The sequence below is a fragment of the Pyrus communis genome, chromosome 14 (genome assembly GCF_963583255.1).
Source record: "Pyrus communis chromosome 14, drPyrComm1.1, whole genome shotgun sequence".
Lineage (NCBI taxonomy): Eukaryota > Viridiplantae > Streptophyta > Magnoliopsida > Rosales > Rosaceae > Pyrus > Pyrus communis.
In genome coordinates, this window is record NC_084816.1 from 8,232,668 (window position 1) to 8,251,997 (window position 19,330).

General features: G+C 36.7%; 2 protein-coding genes and 1 pseudogene across 4 annotated transcripts; all 3 read left to right on the forward strand.

Moving 5' to 3' along the window:
* Nucleotides 1-861: 861 nt before the first annotated feature.
* Nucleotides 862-10,567, forward strand: LOC137715186 (uncharacterized). 3 transcript variants are annotated; one of them, XM_068454425.1, is made up of 19 exons: nt 862-1,271; nt 1,995-2,098; nt 2,305-2,391; nt 2,537-2,612; nt 2,699-2,773; nt 2,856-2,909; nt 3,208-3,267; nt 3,360-3,476; nt 4,110-4,204; nt 4,307-4,515; nt 5,069-5,166; nt 5,399-5,502; nt 5,641-5,806; nt 6,066-6,188; nt 6,534-6,616; nt 7,668-7,809; nt 7,886-7,915; nt 8,510-8,580; nt 9,075-9,228. In XM_068454425.1, the coding sequence occupies exons 1-19, from the start codon at nt 1,233-1,235 to the stop codon at nt 9,094-9,096; spliced, it is 1,755 nt and encodes a 584-aa protein (XP_068310526.1). In that variant the 5' UTR covers nt 862-1,232; the 3' UTR covers nt 9,097-9,228. The 3 variants fall into 3 exon arrangements, with proteins under 3 accessions (XP_068310526.1, XP_068310524.1, XP_068310525.1); XM_068454423.1 differs by lacking the exon at nt 9,075-9,228 and adding an exon at nt 9,369-10,567 and having other exon boundaries at nt 868-1,271; XM_068454424.1 differs by lacking the exon at nt 9,075-9,228 and adding an exon at nt 9,372-10,567 and having other exon boundaries at nt 868-1,271.
* A 1,085-nt stretch (nt 10,568-11,652) lies between these two features.
* Nucleotides 11,653-12,471, forward strand: LOC137716610 (ubiquitin-like protein 5; annotated as a pseudogene).
* A 2,376-nt stretch (nt 12,472-14,847) lies between these two features.
* Nucleotides 14,848-17,846, forward strand: LOC137714320 (pleiotropic drug resistance protein 2-like). The gene is made up of 4 exons (XM_068453559.1): nt 14,848-14,966; nt 16,804-16,975; nt 17,075-17,329; nt 17,808-17,846. The coding sequence occupies exons 1-4, from the start codon at nt 14,848-14,850 to the stop codon at nt 17,844-17,846; spliced, it is 585 nt and encodes a 194-aa protein (XP_068309660.1).
* The last annotated feature ends 1,484 nt before the right edge of the window (nt 17,847-19,330 follow it).

Consider the following 19,330-nt stretch of genomic DNA (forward strand, 5'->3'; position numbering starts at 1 on the left):
GATCACAATTATATTCCTCTATATGAATAAATTTTATGCATACAAACCCTAAACTCAAAGAAGATATTATGGCCTAGTTTGATATTGTTTTTTCACTAAAACCTGCTTCACTTTAAAGTTCAGCGGTACAAAAGTGTTTGGTAAAAATAAAATATCCTGCTCATTTTAAAAGTAACGACCTCTAAACAGCATCTTTTAAAAGCAGCCTGTAGGTAGTTCTACCATAAGTATATATGCCCATATAAAGTTTTGTGCATATATAGTTTTGGTAGAAATTGGTTTATAATTCCTTTTATGGTTGTTCATATATTAAAATAAATTATTTTAGTTCATCTTAGTAGTTGTAATTTTATGCTATATTTATGTCTTTTTCTGTAAGACAATAAAGAGCCACATAATCTAGGTCAATCACTAACATCAAATATCACCATCATCCCTAACCAACAATATGTAGTCATATATAATTGCAGTGTTTTATACCCATAAATTGGCACACACATCATCATCATCATATTTCTTTATTCAAATTTTTTTTTTCTCTTTTGGTGATCAGTCAATTGAGAGTAATTCATGAATCATCATAACTAATAATTACAATAAAAAAGTGAGTGAAAAAGAGAACAAAACAAGAAGAAGGGAGATTTTGTATAAAATTTCAATTCACATATCAAATTATTATTTGGAATACAAACCGTAATAAATTGAAGATAAAAGTCTTATCGACTACGGTAATTCACCACTTGCTGAATTGATCAAAATTCAATACGAACCATAAAACAATCGAAGATAACGACACAACGATTATATATATATTAACGACATACTAAAAACTGATCATAACGAATTTCTCACAAAATTTGTTAATTTGACCTCAATTAGTACTTTGTGCGTCTCTCTCCCCATCAGCGGTCGAGATTCGGGAATTACCCCAAATAAGCCAACGAGCCGATTACCCTTTATGCGCTTATTTTCTTGGGCCTCATTTTCTCTGTCTCTCGATCTTCACGGTCTTTGCTCCCTCCTCCCTCATCGATCTCTCAAAAAGCTAGGGTTTCGGCTTTCGAGCTCCAAATCCACCGACCTCCTCGCCTGCTCCCAAAAATCTCCACCTCTCCCGCGACGGCCTAGATTTTCTGCTTCTGCTTCTCCTCCTGGTGCTGCTGCTGCTGCTTCTAGGGTTTGCAGATCTAAGCCAGCTCTCACTTCCCAGCTCTGCTCTCTCTCTCTTCACCATGTTTTGGAAGCTCACTTCTCTCTCTGCCTCATCGCCTGTAACTCTCTATCTTTTCCAATCTCTGTAATTTCGAAACCTAATTTCAGCTGCTTGTTGTCGAAATTGACTGGTGTGGTGTTCTTGATCAATTTGCCAATTTTAGAGTTTAGCTGGTGTGGAGTTAATTTCTAATTAATTTTGTTTGATTGGGTTTTGTTACAAACTGGTTTAGGCTGATCGGACGTAGCTGTATTAGTTTCAGAAATTGAATGGAAACTAGATATTAGTGAGCTGTATTTTCCGTTGGTTGGATTTACTTTCTAAGAGCGGTATTAATGTGATTGAGATTCAAGTTGGGTAGCTCAAAATTTTGTAATTCCGGGATATGCGATTTACCGCCTGTATTTGCTGGGGTTTGGATAAGTGGGGTCTTTTACTATTAAGATTGTGATTGAAGTGGGGGAGCTCAAATTTGGTAATTTTGCGATGTGTGATTGTCGTCTGTTTGGTTGCTGAGAAACTGATAGTGGGAAAGAACTACTTTTGAAGTTCATAGTTTTTGGTTAATGGGGTTTAGATTTCGAGGCTGCAGTCTTTAGCTGCATCTAGTTCCCATGCGCTGCCTTTTCTTTGGCCAGCTATAAACCATGAGTAACAGTGTTTGACTGCTGTAGTTCTAAGTGCATTGAGCTCACATATGGTTCTTTGCTTGCGACTGTGACGCTTCTGTTCTTATGGCCTCTTATTAGTTCTTTTTTCTTGTCGTTTTTCTCCCGTACAGGTGGAGACAGTGCTAGACAAGGAAAATTTTACATTAGAGGAGCTTCTGGACGAAGAAGAGATCATCCAAGAATGCAAAGCCTTAAACACTCGTCTCATTAATTTGTAATGTCTCATTGGTGTTCTCTTTACGGATTGTACTGCTACTGATATTATCAAAGTTCCCTCCTGTATATATATTAAACTCCATACCAGAATTTGTTGGCTCTCCTTACAGTTTTTGGGAATTTTTTGAGGAATAATTGATTGTGTAATATGGAACTTGATTGTGGATGAATAACTGATACTCTTGTGTAAGTTTATGTTTACAGTTTACGAGATAGAGACCAGGTGGAGCAATTATTGCGTTATATTGTTGAAGAAGCGCCTGAGGATGCTGAAAGCAAACGAGCCTTCAAGTATTATTTCATCTTGATAAAGCATTACTTTTGACATTTTTTTATTTATACTCATATATTTCTCTCCAAAATGTTTGATATTTTTATATTTTTGAGTTTTGCTTTTGGTTATTTGATTAAATGTTTTTTTCCTCATGATCTTTAGGTTCCCCTTCATTGCTTGTGAGGTTTTTACATGTGAAATTGATGTTATCTTAAAGACTTTGGTGGATGAAGAGAAGGTATTTATGATTATATCTTAATCTTGATTAAGGAATTTGGCGTATAAAATCTTGTCTAGTCTTGACATATGCTTATTTTGTTGCAGCTAATGAACTTACTTTTCTCCTTCTTGGAACCAAATCGTCCTCATAGTGCCCCACTGGCTGGGTATTTCAGCAAGGTATTTTTTTAGGATATTTACCGTTTGTCCTGCTTTATCTCATCTCAAAATGGGTCCTTGACAAATTTTTTGGGAACTTTAGGTTGTTGTATGCCTAATGATGCGGAAGACAGTCCCACTTATGAATTATGTTCAAGTAAGTAACTCTGTTAGCGTATCTTCATATTTTCAAACTTCTGCAATTTGGTTTTCTTCATTGCATCAACTTGGGACAGTACTTTGCCCCTGGACCTGTTGCCTCTTTGCATTGCCAGCAATAGCATCTATATCACACATTTATCTGATTGCATTGCATGCTCTTCTAAGTCAAGAAGCCATGGTTTTGGAAACAAAGTTTTGTGGGAACTGTTTTAGCTGTGAAATATGGGTGATATCCTGATATCCCTTTTCTGTTTGTGTATATGTTTTTGATTTACAATCTTTGGTGTCTGCAGGCCCATCAGGATGTTTTCCGTCAGCTAGTTGATTTGATAGGAATTACGTCCATCATGGAGGTATTTAAGAATTTTAATCGAGTTCAAAGTTTTTGGCATTTTTCTTGTAGGATCCTCTTTGGAAATCAATTTGAGGTGTTTTCATGGCACAGGTTTTGGTTCGACTTGTTGGTGCGGATGACCATGTGTATCCCAATTTTATTGATGTGATGCAATGGTTAGCTGAAAGTAACCTGCTTGAAATGATCGTAGATAAGTTGAGCCCAAATGTACGCAGAAGATTATATTCTTGTTTATCTATAGAAATTTTTCTTTCCTTATCTACTTATTTATGAAACATATATGACTAGTGACTGCTTATTTATTCATTTTGTTTTGCATCCATAGCTATTAAGCATGCACCAGGGTACAATTGGTTTCTTTAGTCATTATGGTAACAATGTCTTACTTCCTCAGTTAGCGATACCTTTAGTTGAGAACTAGATATGTTGACAATATAACCTAATGGATATCTGTTTTACTTGAATGCTCATGTGCCCTGTGTATGTCTACTTTTGCCTCTGTGCACTACTTTAGTTGTTGCATAAAAGGTGCTGCCCCTTAGATCCAGGAAACACATAATCAGAAGTATTGCATGCTTTGTCACCTTAACTGTATGCCTTTGGCCTTTCTACTTGGAGTTCTATGTGATTTTGTTGTTTTTGGTAGAAATTAATAACTAAAGAGAGACTATTGCGATTGAACTTAAAATTGTAATTGGAGAAAACACTAAATGGTAACATACTTTTTTATGAGCTTAAGAAGTTTGGAATAAATATAAACGTTAAATAAAATAACGTAGCTTTAGAGCAGCCCTGGTGCATATTCTACATCTAAAAACATTCTTTCTTACTTTGTATCAGAATCCTCCTGAAGTTCATGCTAATGCAGCCGAAACACTTTCTGCTATAACTCGAAATGCTCCATCGGCCCTAGCCAACAAACTTTCCAGTCCAAGGTTTGTGATCAGAACACTGTTTTGGTTGGCTTTGACTATTTATTACGTTTTGGTACATTTTTTTTGGATTGGTTTTTAGTTTTCTTAAATACTTTTATGCAGTTTTGTTACAAGAATATTTGGTCATGCATTGGAAGATTCACATTCAAAGTCTGGTCTTGTACACTCACTTTCGGTCTGCATCTCTTTGTTGGATCCGAAAAGATCAGCAGTTTCTTCTCCCTTGTTCCATTCTTTTCGGAGCCAACATATGTACGAGTCTCCAATCCCTGTTAATCCAGATACTGTCAGTACAATGCTCCCAAAACTTGGTCAGTGCAAATATCTCTTGCCATAATTATGTAAAAGAAATTGTAAAAATGTACGTTTTTCTAGCTGCCTTGCATTTATAATTATTGTTTCTTGTCTGCTCATGTTTATATTATTCGGCTGATTATATTTCTGCTGTCGTTACATCATTGTTTAGTTTTTCAGTTGCATTTTTCAACAATAAATGCTGAATCTTCACTTTGCCATTAAATTTAAATATAACTTGACCTTTTGTTGCTTCTTGAAAGTAGTAGGGGATACTTAGGGTTTGGTGCGTGGAAGGTGGATGTAATCCATTGAACCTTCCATTGGCTTGGAAATATGACAAGGCTTTGGGATATGACGAAGGCTCATGTCATAGGGTAAAATAATATTGTAATGTCTTGGGACTGCAAGAGGAATATGCCTCATATTTGTACAGAACCTGAGGGCTATTAGGATTTCAGTACAATGATACGTTTACTCAGTCATGGGTGCAAGTTTTTCATTATAGCTGCCTTAAAGAAAAAGAACTGTTTCATTGTTGAAATTTTAAGATTCAAAGTGGTTGTCCAGGCGACTTGCTTATGCTTTTGAATGTGTCATCGGATGAGAAAACATTGCCAACAACATATGGAGAGTTGAGGCCTCCACTTGGAAAGCATCGTTTAAAGGTTGGTTTTTCTTTTTATCTTTACTGGAGTTTAGTAGTATTCTGGCTGTTTTATCTACTAAATTGTTGACGGATTTTTTAATTCAGTTCTTGCTGGCAGAATTTTTATTTGATAAGAAGTTACTTGTTAAATGAATTTTCCGCCCTAATTTACAGAATGAGAAAATTTTTAATTATTGGAATACTGTAACTGTCAATTTGCCATTTCTAAACTGTTCTGCAATTTATTTCAGATTGTGGAGTTCATTGCTGTTCTACTGAGATCAGGCAATGAAGAGGCAGAAAAGGAATTGGTTAGCTCGGGAACCATCCAACGGGTTATTGATCTTTTCTTTGAGTAAGCTGTTGCTTCAATTTTTTATTTTGAATTAGTGAGTGCTGAGGATAGGTTGTTAAGAGACAATTTCTTCTCTTTTGTTGTTGTGAATGACTTACCTGTTACTAGTATCCTAATATGTTTATTTAATTAATGCAGGTACCCCTACAATAGTTCCTTACATCATCATGTAGATAGTATAATATCGTCATGCTTGGAAAGCAAGAGTGATGCCATTGTTGACCATCTTCTTCGAGAGTGTGATTTAATTGGAAAGTTCCTTCAAACAGATAAACATCCTATTCTATCTGGTGATGCTAATAAGGTAGAGAAATGGATATCTTCGCTACTTCTTTAACTTTGCATAATAATGTTGTAGGAAAATTTTAAATGCTCAACATTCTAGATTTGTTAATAATGCCTCTAGTTCCTTTGTTGGATGAGGTGTATTATAAAGGAGAGAGCATGGTTATACTTGAGTGGGGTTTAGATTTTTGCAGTGCATGTAACCGTATATCAGTGACTACCTCTAGTTTGTTGATTTATTTCAAACTCTGATAATGACTTTTTCCTTGATTATGTAGCCAACGGTACCTGCTGCCGGAAAGTCAGCACCACGGGCAGGAAACCTTGGGCACATAACACGAATTTCTAACAAGCTCATTCAATTGGGAAACAGCCAAAGCCGTGTTCAGGCATGCCTTCAGGTAGGTTGCAGGTCTGAACTTTAAATTACTACAAGAAGCATACATATATGGATCATGGCTTTTTTTCTTATTTGTGATTTTGACAGTGATCATATTTAATTGTTTGTAACTTTTATAGTAAGATGACTTTTCTGTGAAGCAATTCTACCATATTTCATGTCGTATCTTTGCTGTAAAGTCTGCATCTACATTATCAACTCAAATTTATTGTCATTTACCTCTCTATATTGGTAAGATAGTGATGTTGTCACATTTTGGGATACTTGAGTGGGTGTTAGTGTTTTTGACAGAATTTTTATTATTAGTGTCTTTTCTAATAGAACTTTTCTTGGCTTGTTTTTCTAGGAAAATAGCGAATGGAATGAGTGGCAAACAACAGTTCTGCAGGGGCGCAATGCAGTTGAAAATGTTTATCGATGGGCTTGCGGGTATGTTGTTCCATATATCTGTTTTGAAATGTACATTATTCAAGTATGATTAGGGACCATGACTTATAAATTACCATAATTTTCAAGTTTATATAGCATTCAATTCAAAGTAACAAAGTTGCCAGTTAGGTTAGGACGACGGCCTTTTTGGGTGTAGTTTTGCAATTATAAGATTGATGTTTTTTGCCCTTCAACTCCTCTTTTCCCTCTTGTCGGACGCCTTTTCATATGACTCACACTGCGGTTATTATAATATATTAGTTGAACTCTACCCTAAGCAAACAATAAAGCTATTCTTAATAGTCTTAACCAGCTAAAGCATATCCTTAATTCAAAATGTTTTATTGCCTTTTGTGTGAGGAAAATATCCTATATATTGACTTTGCCCCTCTTTTAAATTATGGAATGTTTTTGTTGTAAATCTATATCTATCTCTTGTCACATACAGACTCACACATTTGCTCTATTATTTAATTTTTAAAATATTCGTTTCCATATTTTTTGTTTCACTTTATATTTTCTTCTCACTTACTCGGTCATAAAGAGAAAATATACTATGAATTCATAATGTCGATTTTACTATTGGGAAGTGTTATTGGCACTTCAAAAATCTCATTCTACACTCCTCACAAGTGTATTTTTCTTTCCTAATATAGAAAGTTTGGAGTGTAGAATGAGATTTTTGGAGTGCTAATAACAATTCCCTTACTATTTCTCTATTAATTTGGATGCATTCTTAGTTGATGTTTTTAATTTTGTTCGTAAATTCCATATAAATTATCCACAAATTCTTGTAAAAAATCGCTATTTGATATGAATCTCAATATCTTCATTGATATATCTATATTTATGAACTTAAGTATACCATTTCATATCTAGTATGTAGTCCTTGATTTTATTTTCTGTTATGTGATGATATATTCATGGTACACAAAGTACTTGCTTATAGTTGTTGAGCCTTATTAAATGATCAATGTGGTTAACCCTTCAATACATCAAACTCATTTTGTTGGATCTCAGCTTCACTTATGTTTATCCTTGTTACACACAGTCGCCCAACTGCTTTGCAAGACAGGACAAGGGATAGCGACGAGGATGACATGAATGACAGAAATTTTGATGTAGCAGCTCTAGCAAATAATCTAAGCCAGGCTTTTAGATACAAAATTTATGAGAATGAGGATGCAGGAGAGGTATCTCTTTCTGTCCTCTTTTCTTGTTCCTCCACTTTTTTTGTTGGGCAAATGATTTGAATTTTCTGCATTACAGGACCAGGGAGCTCTTGATCGAGATGACGAGGTAATGATTTTGTTTCTATCACTGATGTTTCCTTAGTTGATGTATAATACTTGATGGTAACTATTCTTATTGAAGCATGAGCAGTGCTCTAAAAAGCAGTCGCCTCGATTAACCTGAAATTGTTTATTAAATCGGCAAGGCTATTAGGCCGCGTAAGGCGGCCGCTTGGGCGGATGCTGGGCGGGATGGCTGACGGCGGCAGTGGTTTAGCAGCTTTAGTTAGGGTTTTTTATTTTAAGCAGGCGACAAATTAAAACTAGGAATATAAGGCCCAACCTTCCATTTTTTTAATGAGAATAAAAGGCCCAACAAAACTTATGGGGTTAGAAAATGGTACAAAACCAACAGAATCTAAAATTTTACTCATATACCTATATCTCATAATATATAATAAATTTAATTAAAATAAAAAAAGGCCTAGGCCCCTCCCGCCGCCCGAGTACCGCCTAGCGCCTTTAGAACCTTGAGCATGAGTAAGCTCTGTAAAAGGTTGGAAGTAGAAACATGATAACCCATGAAAGCAAATTTTAATTGCTTTTTATTTTTGGTTTAATTACATTCTGAAATGAGTGGGTTTGATTTGTAAAATTGCAGGATGTCTACTTTGACGATGAATCTGCTGAAGTGGTCATATCATCCTTGCGTCTTGGTGATGACCAGGGAAGGTAAGTTTGTAACCTTTTGTTTTATACTGCTGTTTGTATGAAGAAAAATAAACTTTGAAATTGGGGTTCAGTGGAGAAACATTGCTTTTGAAAGGGTTTCAAATTCGTTTTGGTTTATAAAAATGTTGATTTTTCTTAACATCATCCCTATTGATGGATCTGCTAGTTTCTACTGTAGGTAAAAACTGGCCTAGAAAATTAGGTTTCCTATAAAGAGTCAATCCAAGACAATATAGATTGAAATGAAACAAATAATTAACAAGGCTTCTTAGGCTTGATGGTTCGCATGCAATCCTCAAGTGCAACTAGCAGTTAGGTGTATAAGGAGTTGCGCCATTTTCGGAGACACGTATATAGCCTCTAGCAGCTTGACTTGTAGACCTATAATACCACAATATAGCTAGAAAAGCTAAAATGAGATTTTATTGTATTCTCGTATCTTCCATTGTTCAAGGTGGAGTATCACATGCATAACATCGTATATGTCCTTGCAGTGTACTAAATATGTTCAACTGATTGCTTCATGAGGCTGGCATTTGACGTCTATAAATTTATATCTCTAGTAGTAATGTCATATGTATATCATACTGTATATGTTTAGAGTGATGTACCTCGGTTGGAAATTGTTTGTCTTATAAATTTTATCTCTGGTTGTAATGCAAGTGCTTGATATTGTTGAAAGTGTCGAGTGTATGAGAACTTAGAATTGGCTCATCTGTTGTGTATTATAAGTTTTGGTGTAGAATATTGTTAATGTGGATGCTGAATTGTTTTAATCCTGAATGCAGCAGTTTATTCACAAATTCAAACTGGTTTGCGTTCCAAGATGATAGAATTGGTGATGAACCTGTGGGCACATCACCGTCGGAGATGGAAGAAGTAAACTTGAACGGGACTGCGAATGATGGTAATAGCAGTAGTGATGATGAAGTTGTGGTAGGGGATGATGATGAGTTGGCCGGAAGTAAAGACTCCGTCAATGGCACATCCAGTTCCAACACAAACCTTATGAATGGATTTAGCAACAGTGGAAACATGAACCCAGATGGCGAGAAGACAAGTGCATCCAATGAATTGGGGGGTTTCTTCAGATTTGAGACATCCGATAATGATGACATGTATGGAGACAGGCCTTTGCCTGAATGGGTGGGATGGAGTGAAGCTTCAGATTTGCAATTCGGCGGCGCAAGTGTAAATCCATTTGAGGATCATGATGACTCAGTTGTCAATCCTTCCACTGCGGAGGTAGTGGCATCTGATGTTGGTGCTAGTTTGCACTCAAGTGGAGAATCTACACTTTCAAATGGCTCTCCTCCATCCTCCACTGCTTCTACTGCAGGGTCAGCGGGCAGTGATGTGAGCCAGAGATCAGCTGCTGTGCCATCACTGTTTGAAGAGGATGTTGAATTTGTCGGTGTGGAGTTGGAAGGTACTGAGAAGGCTATGGAGCAGGCTCTTAAAGAGGGCATAGTAGGGGAGGCAGGGCCATTGAAGAAAAACATTATGCCAAAGGCGCTAGAAAAGGAGAACCCTGCCGATGGTGAGGCTGCAAATAAGGAGTTCAATGATGCCAACTACTGGAGGGTTGATCAGGAAGTAGCTGTTTCGGAGTGAATGGTGGGTTGATCCTTCTTAAAGCTGTTTGAACCTGAAATTGGGTCTGACAGCCAGGAGCCTATTTTCGGTTGGCAGTGTCAGCGGCTTCTACAGCAGTGGCAGTCATGTACAGTATATTTTTGTTCCTAAGGTAGGTTGTGTTATGGTTATTTTCTGTTTATTTATTGTTACTCATTGTTTACTATTTAAAGGTTGGTTTCTCCCTGATACCGGTTATGGGAATGTCCCAGATCCAAAAATATTTTCGTATTTCCGTTTCTCGCTGGAATCATTCGTAATGTGGGATCAGTATCATTGTGGAATCCGGACTCATTAAGTATACATTGGTTAGGTATTGTGAGTCTATACATATCTACCGCAGTTTTGGTGGTCAGTGCCTTGTCTCGCTCTTGATAGAATTTTTCTTATTAGCAAGCAAAGGGATTCAATGCGTTCATTGCCCTTTCGGTTTGGTTCGCTTCCACCAAACGTAAGGGTATGTGTCGGTTTGATTGCCATTTTACGTGAGTTAAACTCCTAAGATGGTTGTGAAATTGCTCTCATTTGGTTGCTTGGCGAAGGATATCAAGTTTGAAATTTATGGCCAAATGTTTAGACACATTACGATCGATTCCATAGCTCATGGACTTGCGTGACAATGTCAATGAGACGAAATGTTGAAGTTTTGAGCAGATCAAGAGTCCCTTGTCAGATTTTGGTCGTAGTATGCTGCAAAATTCTAGAAACCACAGATTTAAGAACTTGTGTTACCGCAGATTGAGGAAGTGGGAAAATGGATTAAGGTCGGGCTAAAAAGGGTTGATCTTCATCGCCTTTTATTTTTGTTGGTACGGGTCAATTAACCGATACTTAATTTGAACCGTGATTTCGTTACGCAATCATGGCCCGCACATAATAGCTACTATAATACAAGGTTAACGATGTAAACCGATGTTACAGTAATAACAATGTCATTGTATGACCTTGTCATCATTTCTTGGACAACAAATTTATCCTTAAGTTACAAGTTACGTGGTGGTCTAGTGAGCAGTGTTAACATAAATCTTAGTTGGTAGTTTCACCACGGTAATCTACCTTTTCGAGGACTGGAAAGACTCAGAGAAATTCCATCTTTTTTCTGGCCACTTTCGTATGATTCATCAGTATCAAGAATCAAACTCAGAACGTGCAATGTGGAATACGAGATTGAAATTCGTTCCCAACCACTGGGATATCCTGTGGTGGTTTGCAGCTCAGCCATTAAGAAAGAACTATTCTTGGTGTACAAAAGTAAAAAAACCATTGCTATTGTTACAGTTAAGGGCTGGTTTGGTATTGCTGAGAGTATTTTAAAAGTAGTTTTTTAAAAGAAGTTGAGGCTAAAATTGTGTTTGGTAAATGAAAAAAAAAGTGTTTTTTTTTGTCAAAATCATGAGTTTAAAACAGCAAAAAACAAAAACAACTCTACCCTGCCTTTGAAAACGGTGTCTTTTTTCACAGCACAACAAGTGTACCATTGAAAAACACTTACAAAGCATACGGGGTTAAGCCCAAAAGTAAAAATAGCATGAACATCAAAATGTGGTTAGCCAAGGAAAATAGCAATAGTGCATGACAATTCCAAATTCCAATAGAATCAAAAGAGCAAAAAGACGAGCATACCCTTACTGGTACATTGTAGAACCTTCCAGAGCGAAGATCCAAACATTCCTCCCGTTCAGTATTTAAGCGCGCACAGCGGTTCCATTGCCAGCCTCAGGGCTTCGCAGCCTACAATCGGAGGAGGAGAATACGACGGAGCGGCGGCGGAGAGAAGATGATCGAGGTAGTGCTGAACGACAGGCTTGGAAAGAAGGTCCGGGTGAAATGCAACGAGGACGACACCATCGGCGACCTCAAGAAGCTGGTGGCGGCCCAGACCGGGACCCGACCCGATAAGATCCGAATCCAGAAATGGTACAACATTTAGAAGGATCACATCACTCTCAAGGATTACGAGATCCACGACGGCATGGGCCTCGAGCTCTACTATAACTGAATCGCAATGGTACGTCGTCGTTTGGCGTTCTGCAGGTTTGGGGGAAAGTGCGTTACATGTACGTTGTGTCGTTCCATTCCACGTTGCGTAATTGTGTTTCGTGGACAACTAATTGAGAAATAAATGGTTTCGTTTAAGATGTAATGATATTAGAGTGTACACTATCTCAATCAACCAAACACGTTATCATGTATTTTGGCTTGGGAACAACTTTACTTGTTTTATCCTTTTCAGTTTAACCATATAGATATTTAAGATTCAACCCTAACGGTATAATTCTTGGCTGCACTATTAAATTACCCATAGAAAAAAAGGAATTGTTATGGGTTCTCATGAGAAAATCAGAAGTTACTCGTGAACAAAAATTGGTTTCTAGTCTCTTCAATCGTGACCACGACATCAGTATGTATTATCTTTTCTTGTCCTTGTCCATATTTGGTGCTCTTAAATTTTGTTGTGTCTTCCCCTCAGAGAATTGGCAAAAATACTCACTAGTTGTTGAACATCAATCCTCTAAAACTCTTAATGTACGTATTTTCAATTGAAATTAACTAATAATAAGTATTTTAGCCACTTTTCCTTTTTTTTTTTTTCTTATAGAAAAATGATTTTATGTATTATGAATGCAAGGTCTTTTCTTTATCACATTTGGACGCATCTTAAAAATTTCTTAGGTTATTCATTTTTTTGTTTAAACGTATCTGTCTTAGGGAACTAAAGTGGCATTAAGATGCGTAGTGATCCAATGACAATATGCACATTTAACTCTCATTTGGTGAATCACTATTTCTATGAGCTGTCTAATAAAAAAATATAATTATGAATTTGTAGTAAAATTGTTTGATTGATTGTGGGTGTCGGGGTGCCTCACGACTGCAAAATCAACCAGTTAGAAGGGCAGAGATCCCAGCCGGATTTCCCCCATCAAGTCCTAAGGTCATTTCCAACCGAAGGCTGACCAGAGGGCTCGTTTTAGCCCTCTGGCCCTTCAAGAAATTAATATTTTAATGAACAGTACATGACCATATTTGCTTCCATCTTCAACCGAGGGCCAAAGGGTCATATGGCTCGTTTTAGCCCTGTCACAAAACACCATCTCCAACCGAGGGTCATAGGGCCAAACATAATTTATTATTTTAAAACTACAACTTAAATTCAAATCCAACGGCTAAGTGACATCAGCATGGAGTAGGCGTTTAAATTTGATGTTAAATGTTTTTAAAAATGTTGTTTAAGTTTCATGTTGTTAAATGTTTATTTTTATGTTGTATAATTTTTATATTGGTTAATGTTATTTAATGTTGTTTCATATTGTTTAATGTTGTTCATGTTACTTAATTTAATTTAATGTTGTATAATGGCTTAGGAAGTTATAGGAAAAAAAAATAGAATTAAAAAAAAATATATGAAACAAATTTTGTAACATAGAAGTTATAGGAAAAATGTAACATCCCACATCGCTCAGGGGAGTGGATCCTATAAGCCTTATATGTATATTCTCATCTCTACCTAGCACGAGGCCTTTTGGGAGCTCACTGACTTTGGGTTCTATGGGAAATCAGAAGTTAAGCGAGTAGCGCGCGAGAGGACTCCCATGATTGGTGACCTACTAGGAAGTTCTCATATGAGTTCCTAGAAACAAAATCATGAGGGGGTGGTCGGGGCCCAAAACGGACAATATCATGCTACGGTGGTGGAGCGGGCCTGGGATGTGGTGGACCCTAGGCCAGGATGTGACAATTTGGTATTAGAGCCTAACCCTGGCCGTGGTGTGTCGACGAGGACGTCGGGCCCTAAGAGGGGTGGATTGTAACATCCCACATCGCCTAGGGGAGTGGATCTTATAAGCCTTATATGTATATTCCCATCTCTACCTAGCACAAGGCAGTTTGAGAGCTCACTGGCTTCGGGTTCCATGGGAACTCCGAAGTTAAGCGAGTAGCGCACGAGAGCACTCCTATAATGGGTGACCCTTTGGGAAGTTCTCGTGTGAGTTCCCAGAAACAAAACTGTGAAGGCATGGTCGGGGCTCAAAGAGGACAATATTGTGCTACGGTGGTGGAGCGGGCCCGGGATGTGGTGGACCCCGGACGGGCATGTGACAAAAAAAATGGAATTTAAAAAAAATATGAAACAAATTTTGTAAAATAGAAGTTATAGGAAAAAAAATGGAATTCAAAAAAACAAAACTGTGAGGGTGTGGTCGGGACTCAAAGCAGATAATATCGTGCTAAGGTGGTGGAGCGGGCCCTGGATGTGGTGGACCCCGAGCTGGGATGTGACAAAAAAAATGGAATTTAAAAAAATATGAAACAAATTTTGTAAAATAGAAGTTATAGGAAAAAAATGGAATTAAAAAAAAAGATGAAACAAATTTTGTAAAATAGAAGTTATAGGGAAAAAAAAATATGAAACAAATTTTGTAAAGTAGAAGTTATAGGAAGTTATAGAAAAAAATAGAATTTAAAAATAGAAGTTATAGGAAAAAAAATTTGTAAATAAAAAAAATATATAAAAGTGTAAAAATAAAGGCTAGCTGAAGTTAGCTAGCCGTTACATTTGAAAATTTGGCCTAGCATTCCTGTCGAATATAACCGACAAGAATATACATATTCCTATTGATTATATCCGACATGAATGCTCACATTTCTGGCCAGCACGGGGCTGGCTGGCTGGATTGGGCCAGCCCTTTGGCCCTTTCAAATTCTGTGGGGGCCCACGAGCCCTCTAGCCTAGCCCTCGGTTGGAGACGGTTTTCAGGCATTTTACGGCCCTCTGGACCCTTCGGTTGGAGAAGGCCTAAGGATCCAGAGATCCGGGCCCTTGAAATTTGATCTAATGGCTACAATTATTATCACTTTTAGAAGGCCCCCATGTTTGTAGCCAATTGGATCAAATTTCAACGGTCCGGAACTTCGAATCCTTAGGATTTGGTGGGGGGGTTGCGGGGAAGGGGAAGGGATGGGTGGGGAAGACGATTTCAATTATTATTATTATTATTATTTTTATATAACTTTTCTTTAGTAAATTATTTTAATATTTTAAATATTTTATTAGTTGTTTAGCCACGTGGCACATATGTGGCAGCTCCATCATAACAAATGGGGACCCCATATTTGCCACGTCATCACTTAACAGTTAATTTAACAGATTTTTAACGGTTGTATAAAATTGAAATAAAATGATAAGTAAATGTATGAAATTAAAATGTTTTAATAATATTGTAAAGAATTGAAATTGTTCTCAAACATGAAGGGGTAAAATGTAATTTACCCATATTAAAACTATATGTATTTTCACAATCAAATCAAATAGGTATATGGGCTAACCCAACCCAACACGATATTGTACAAGCACAATTGTGACTTTCAGCTGAGTAGAGAAAGAGGCTCACTGTTGCAGTAGAATTGGTTGCCAAACTTTCTATCATCTTGATGGACGAGCTGACATCAGGTCTTGATGCTAGAGCAGTTTCCATTATTATGTGTACTGTGAGAAACACTATGGATACATGACGAACTGTTGTTTGCACAATTCACTAGCCTAGCATTCTCATTTTTGAAGCTTTTGATAAGGTACAAACTAACTTTTTAATCGGTAGAATTTTTCATTATTCATGTACAATATTTCACATTGATTTCATTTAGCCTTGCAGCTTTTCGAAAAAAAGGAGGATAGTTGATTTATGCCATCCTCTAGGTCGCCAGTCTTACAAACTTGTTGAATACTTTGAGGCAAGTTTATACTTTGAATCACTTCGGTCGATCTCATGTAATCCAAAATGTATTCTACTCTGTGAACTTAAATTGTTTGACTAATACAAAATATTTTGCAGGGTATTCTAGGGGTTGCAAAGATCAAAGAAGGGTCACTCGTCGGTGAACTCAGCTTTCTCTGGCCCACCTTTTACTAACAGTTAGCTAAATATTAAAACTATATGTAATTTCTCAATCAAATCAAATAGGTATACGGGCTAACCCAACCCAACACGATACTGTACAAGCACAATTGTGACTTTCAACTGAGCAGAGAAAGAGGCTCACTATTGCTGAAGAATTGGTTGCCAAACTTACCATCATTTTCATGGATAAGCTAACATCAGGTCTTGATGCTAGAGCAGTTTCCATTATTATGTGTACTGTGAGAAATTTTTCATTATTCATTTAAAATATTCCACTCGTCTGTGTGTGCTAATTATTTTTTTTTCATCCTTTTTGTTTCGTTTGTTTAGGAGAAATCAAGAACTTATCATGGAACTAAGCATTCCAGAACCAGGCTCCAGTGACCTTTACTTCCCCGCCCAATACTCCCAAAGCTTTGCAACACAATGCAAGGCATGCTTCTGGAAACAACACTAGTCATACTGGAGGAACTCACGATACAATGCCATTAGGTTTTTCATGACAATCTGCGTCGTAGTATTATTTTGGTGTCATATTCTGGGGCAAAGGAGACCAAATGTAAGTTTAAGAACCTTATTATCATCTACATCTTTCGTACACATTTTCTTTGAAATGTGATTCAGTCGCATGTTTTCTCCAAACATTGCTACTTATACAATGTTTAACTTTATATATTCTTGTGAACAGACACAAACAACAAGACCTAATCAATCTATTGGGAGCTACCTATTCCGCCATTCTCTTCATTGGAGCTACCAATGCTTCTGTTGTGCAATCCGTGGTTGCGGGTGAACGAACTGTTTTCTATCATGAAAGAGCAACTAGAATGTATCCAGAGTTGCCTTATGCATTTGTTCAGGTAAGATATTGACATCCATACTTGTTTATGTGCTTGTTTTTTTTTATAGTCATTGTAATTTCATATCTTTGTTTATTGACATATATATTGGTGTTATAGGTGGCTATTGAGATAATTTACGTTGCAATCCAAAACTTTGTCTATTCATGCCTTCTATTTTTCATGATCGGGTACAATTTCAAGGTGGAGAAGTTTTTGTACTTCTACTACTTCATCTTCTTGTGCTTTACCTACTTCTCTATGTACGGAATGATGGTTGTTGCCCTGACTCCTGGCCATCAAATTGCTGCAATTGTTATGTCATTCTTGTTGAGTTTCCGGAACTTGTTCTCGGGCTTCCTCATTCCCATGCCGGTATGTCATTTGAATCGTTCTTCTCATTTCAAGTTTTTTTATATGTTATTTACCTTGCTACGGATCATCTTTATTACTACTGTATACCTAATATAAGTCTCAATACTATAGCTAATTTCCATCTGGTTGAGGTTGTACTATTGGGGTTCTCCCGTTGCCTGTACAATCTATGGTAGCTTCACATCTCAAATTGGTGACGTCAATCTCATAATTCAAAATGTATTCTACTCTCTGAACTTAAATTGTTTTACTATTACTGACAATTAGTTAAATATTAAAATTATCTGTATTTTCTCAATCAAATAGGTGTGCGGGCTAACCCAGCCTAACACAACACTGTCCAGCACAATTAGTTCTTGAATACCAATATCACGTACTTGCTATGTAAGTACTAAATGTGAAAAGGATGGATCAATACATATTACACAATTATGCCTCTACGTCAACGTCTACGTTTGCGTCTACATCCATTGTACAGCTAGAGGTTAAGGATTCCTTCTCTAAAGAAAATTTATAGCTCCATCCATGATTGGAACCACAAATTCTCTTCATCTTCATTTAAAATCAACTCTAAAAAAATTTATTCGATTTGGTGCCGTTTAGTTATCCATATGTTTCAAAGAAATTGACGATTATGATAACAAATAACAACCTCATGATGAAATGTCAATTTTTTTTTTTTTTAAATTCACCTACAGTCCCAAATAATTGAAAACTAAAAACTAATGAAACCACTCTCAAAATAATTCTGGTTCAATCCCAAAACTTGAAATACATATTTTTAGAAAGAGCATTATGGTCAGTTTAAGAAAGCACAACACGATGTATGAAAACGTAAAGTCGATAAGATTTACTTAAACTGTAAAACTTGAGCAAAGCACCAATGAAATGGTTCAGATCACTCCATCAAAATGATTCCGGATCTATCCGAAAACTTGAAATACATATAATAATTATTATAAAGGAATGCGAAGAATAAAATGTCATAAAACCCTATTTTTTGACCGACTCCAGTTAAATACTGTTGAAAAATTTATAACTAGTTTGGATCTGTTGAAAAGTCTGATGGGTAATGAATGCCCACAATACATCAGCAGAAGTTTTTAGTATTGGCAGAAGTTTTCAATGCCCATGCAAAGTACATAGAGATTGTATTGTCAAAGGAAGTGTCGTAAATTTCAATATGCAGTTAATGCATCAGTTTGGAGTTGCTCTATAAATAGAGCACTCTGTATGTTTTCAAGTTACAGAAAATATAAGAAGAAGAGAACGAGAGAAAAATATCAATAACATCATCTATTCCTCTGCCTTTATTTGTTATTCTCTTGTGCTATATTTTTAGTGTGACATTTAACATCTACCTTGCACCTACCATTAAAAATGTTATCTCTCTAACTTTGACCTACTTATAACACGTTATCAGTATGAGTCTCTAAATATAATTATTCTATCATCTCTCTTCGCCGAACGAAAGAAAGAAAAAATGTTTCCTTTAAGGTTTTTACTGTTCATCTTCTTCCTCTGCCTCAACTGCGCAATGTACCCTCGCGACGAACTATTTGCTTCATGCCTGCTCTTAGTTCTCAATCTAACGGTTACATACATCTTTGATTACTTGTTTGGTGTAGAGATTGACTACTAACCCAGTATTTATTTATGTTAATTTTACTGCAATCTAAGATGGTGTGGTACGCCGATCTTGAACTGCAAATTTATTCTTACTGCGATCCAAGACGGTGCGGTATCATCACCTATCTTGGACTGCAGATTTAATTTTACTGCAAATTTTAGGTGGAGCGGTATAATCGCCCACCCTACCCTGCATATATAAATTTACCTGCTGTTTAATTTCATTGCAATTTTATGTGATGCGGTATAATCGCCCATACTACTCTGCATATTTAAATTTTCCTGCTACTTAAGTGGTGTGGAATAATCGTCCATTCTATATTACAATATTTTGATGAGAATGGTGTGGTACAATCACCCTCCTCATTCACC

Coding starts and splice junctions, on each gene's coding strand:
- LOC137715186 (XM_068454423.1), top strand. CDS start 1,233: ATGTTTTGGAAGCTCACTTCTCTCTCTGCCTCATCGCCT. Junction 2,099..2,304: donor AACACTCGTCTCATTAATTT/GTAATGTCTCAT, acceptor TTATGTTTACAG/TTTACGAGATAGAGACCAGG. Junction 5,503..5,640: donor GTTATTGATCTTTTCTTTGA/GTAAGCTGTTGC, acceptor TAATTAATGCAG/GTACCCCTACAATAGTTCCT.
- LOC137714320 (XM_068453559.1), top strand. CDS start 14,848: ATGAATGCTCACATTTCTGGCCAGCACGGGGCTGGCTGGCTGGATTGG. Junction 14,967..16,803: donor CTAGCCCTCGGTTGGAGACG/GTTTTCAGGCAT, acceptor TCTTGTGAACAG/ACACAAACAACAAGACCTAA. Junction 17,330..17,807: donor GCTTCCTCATTCCCATGCCG/GTATGTCATTTG, acceptor TCCATTGTACAG/CTAGAGGTTAAGGATTCCTT.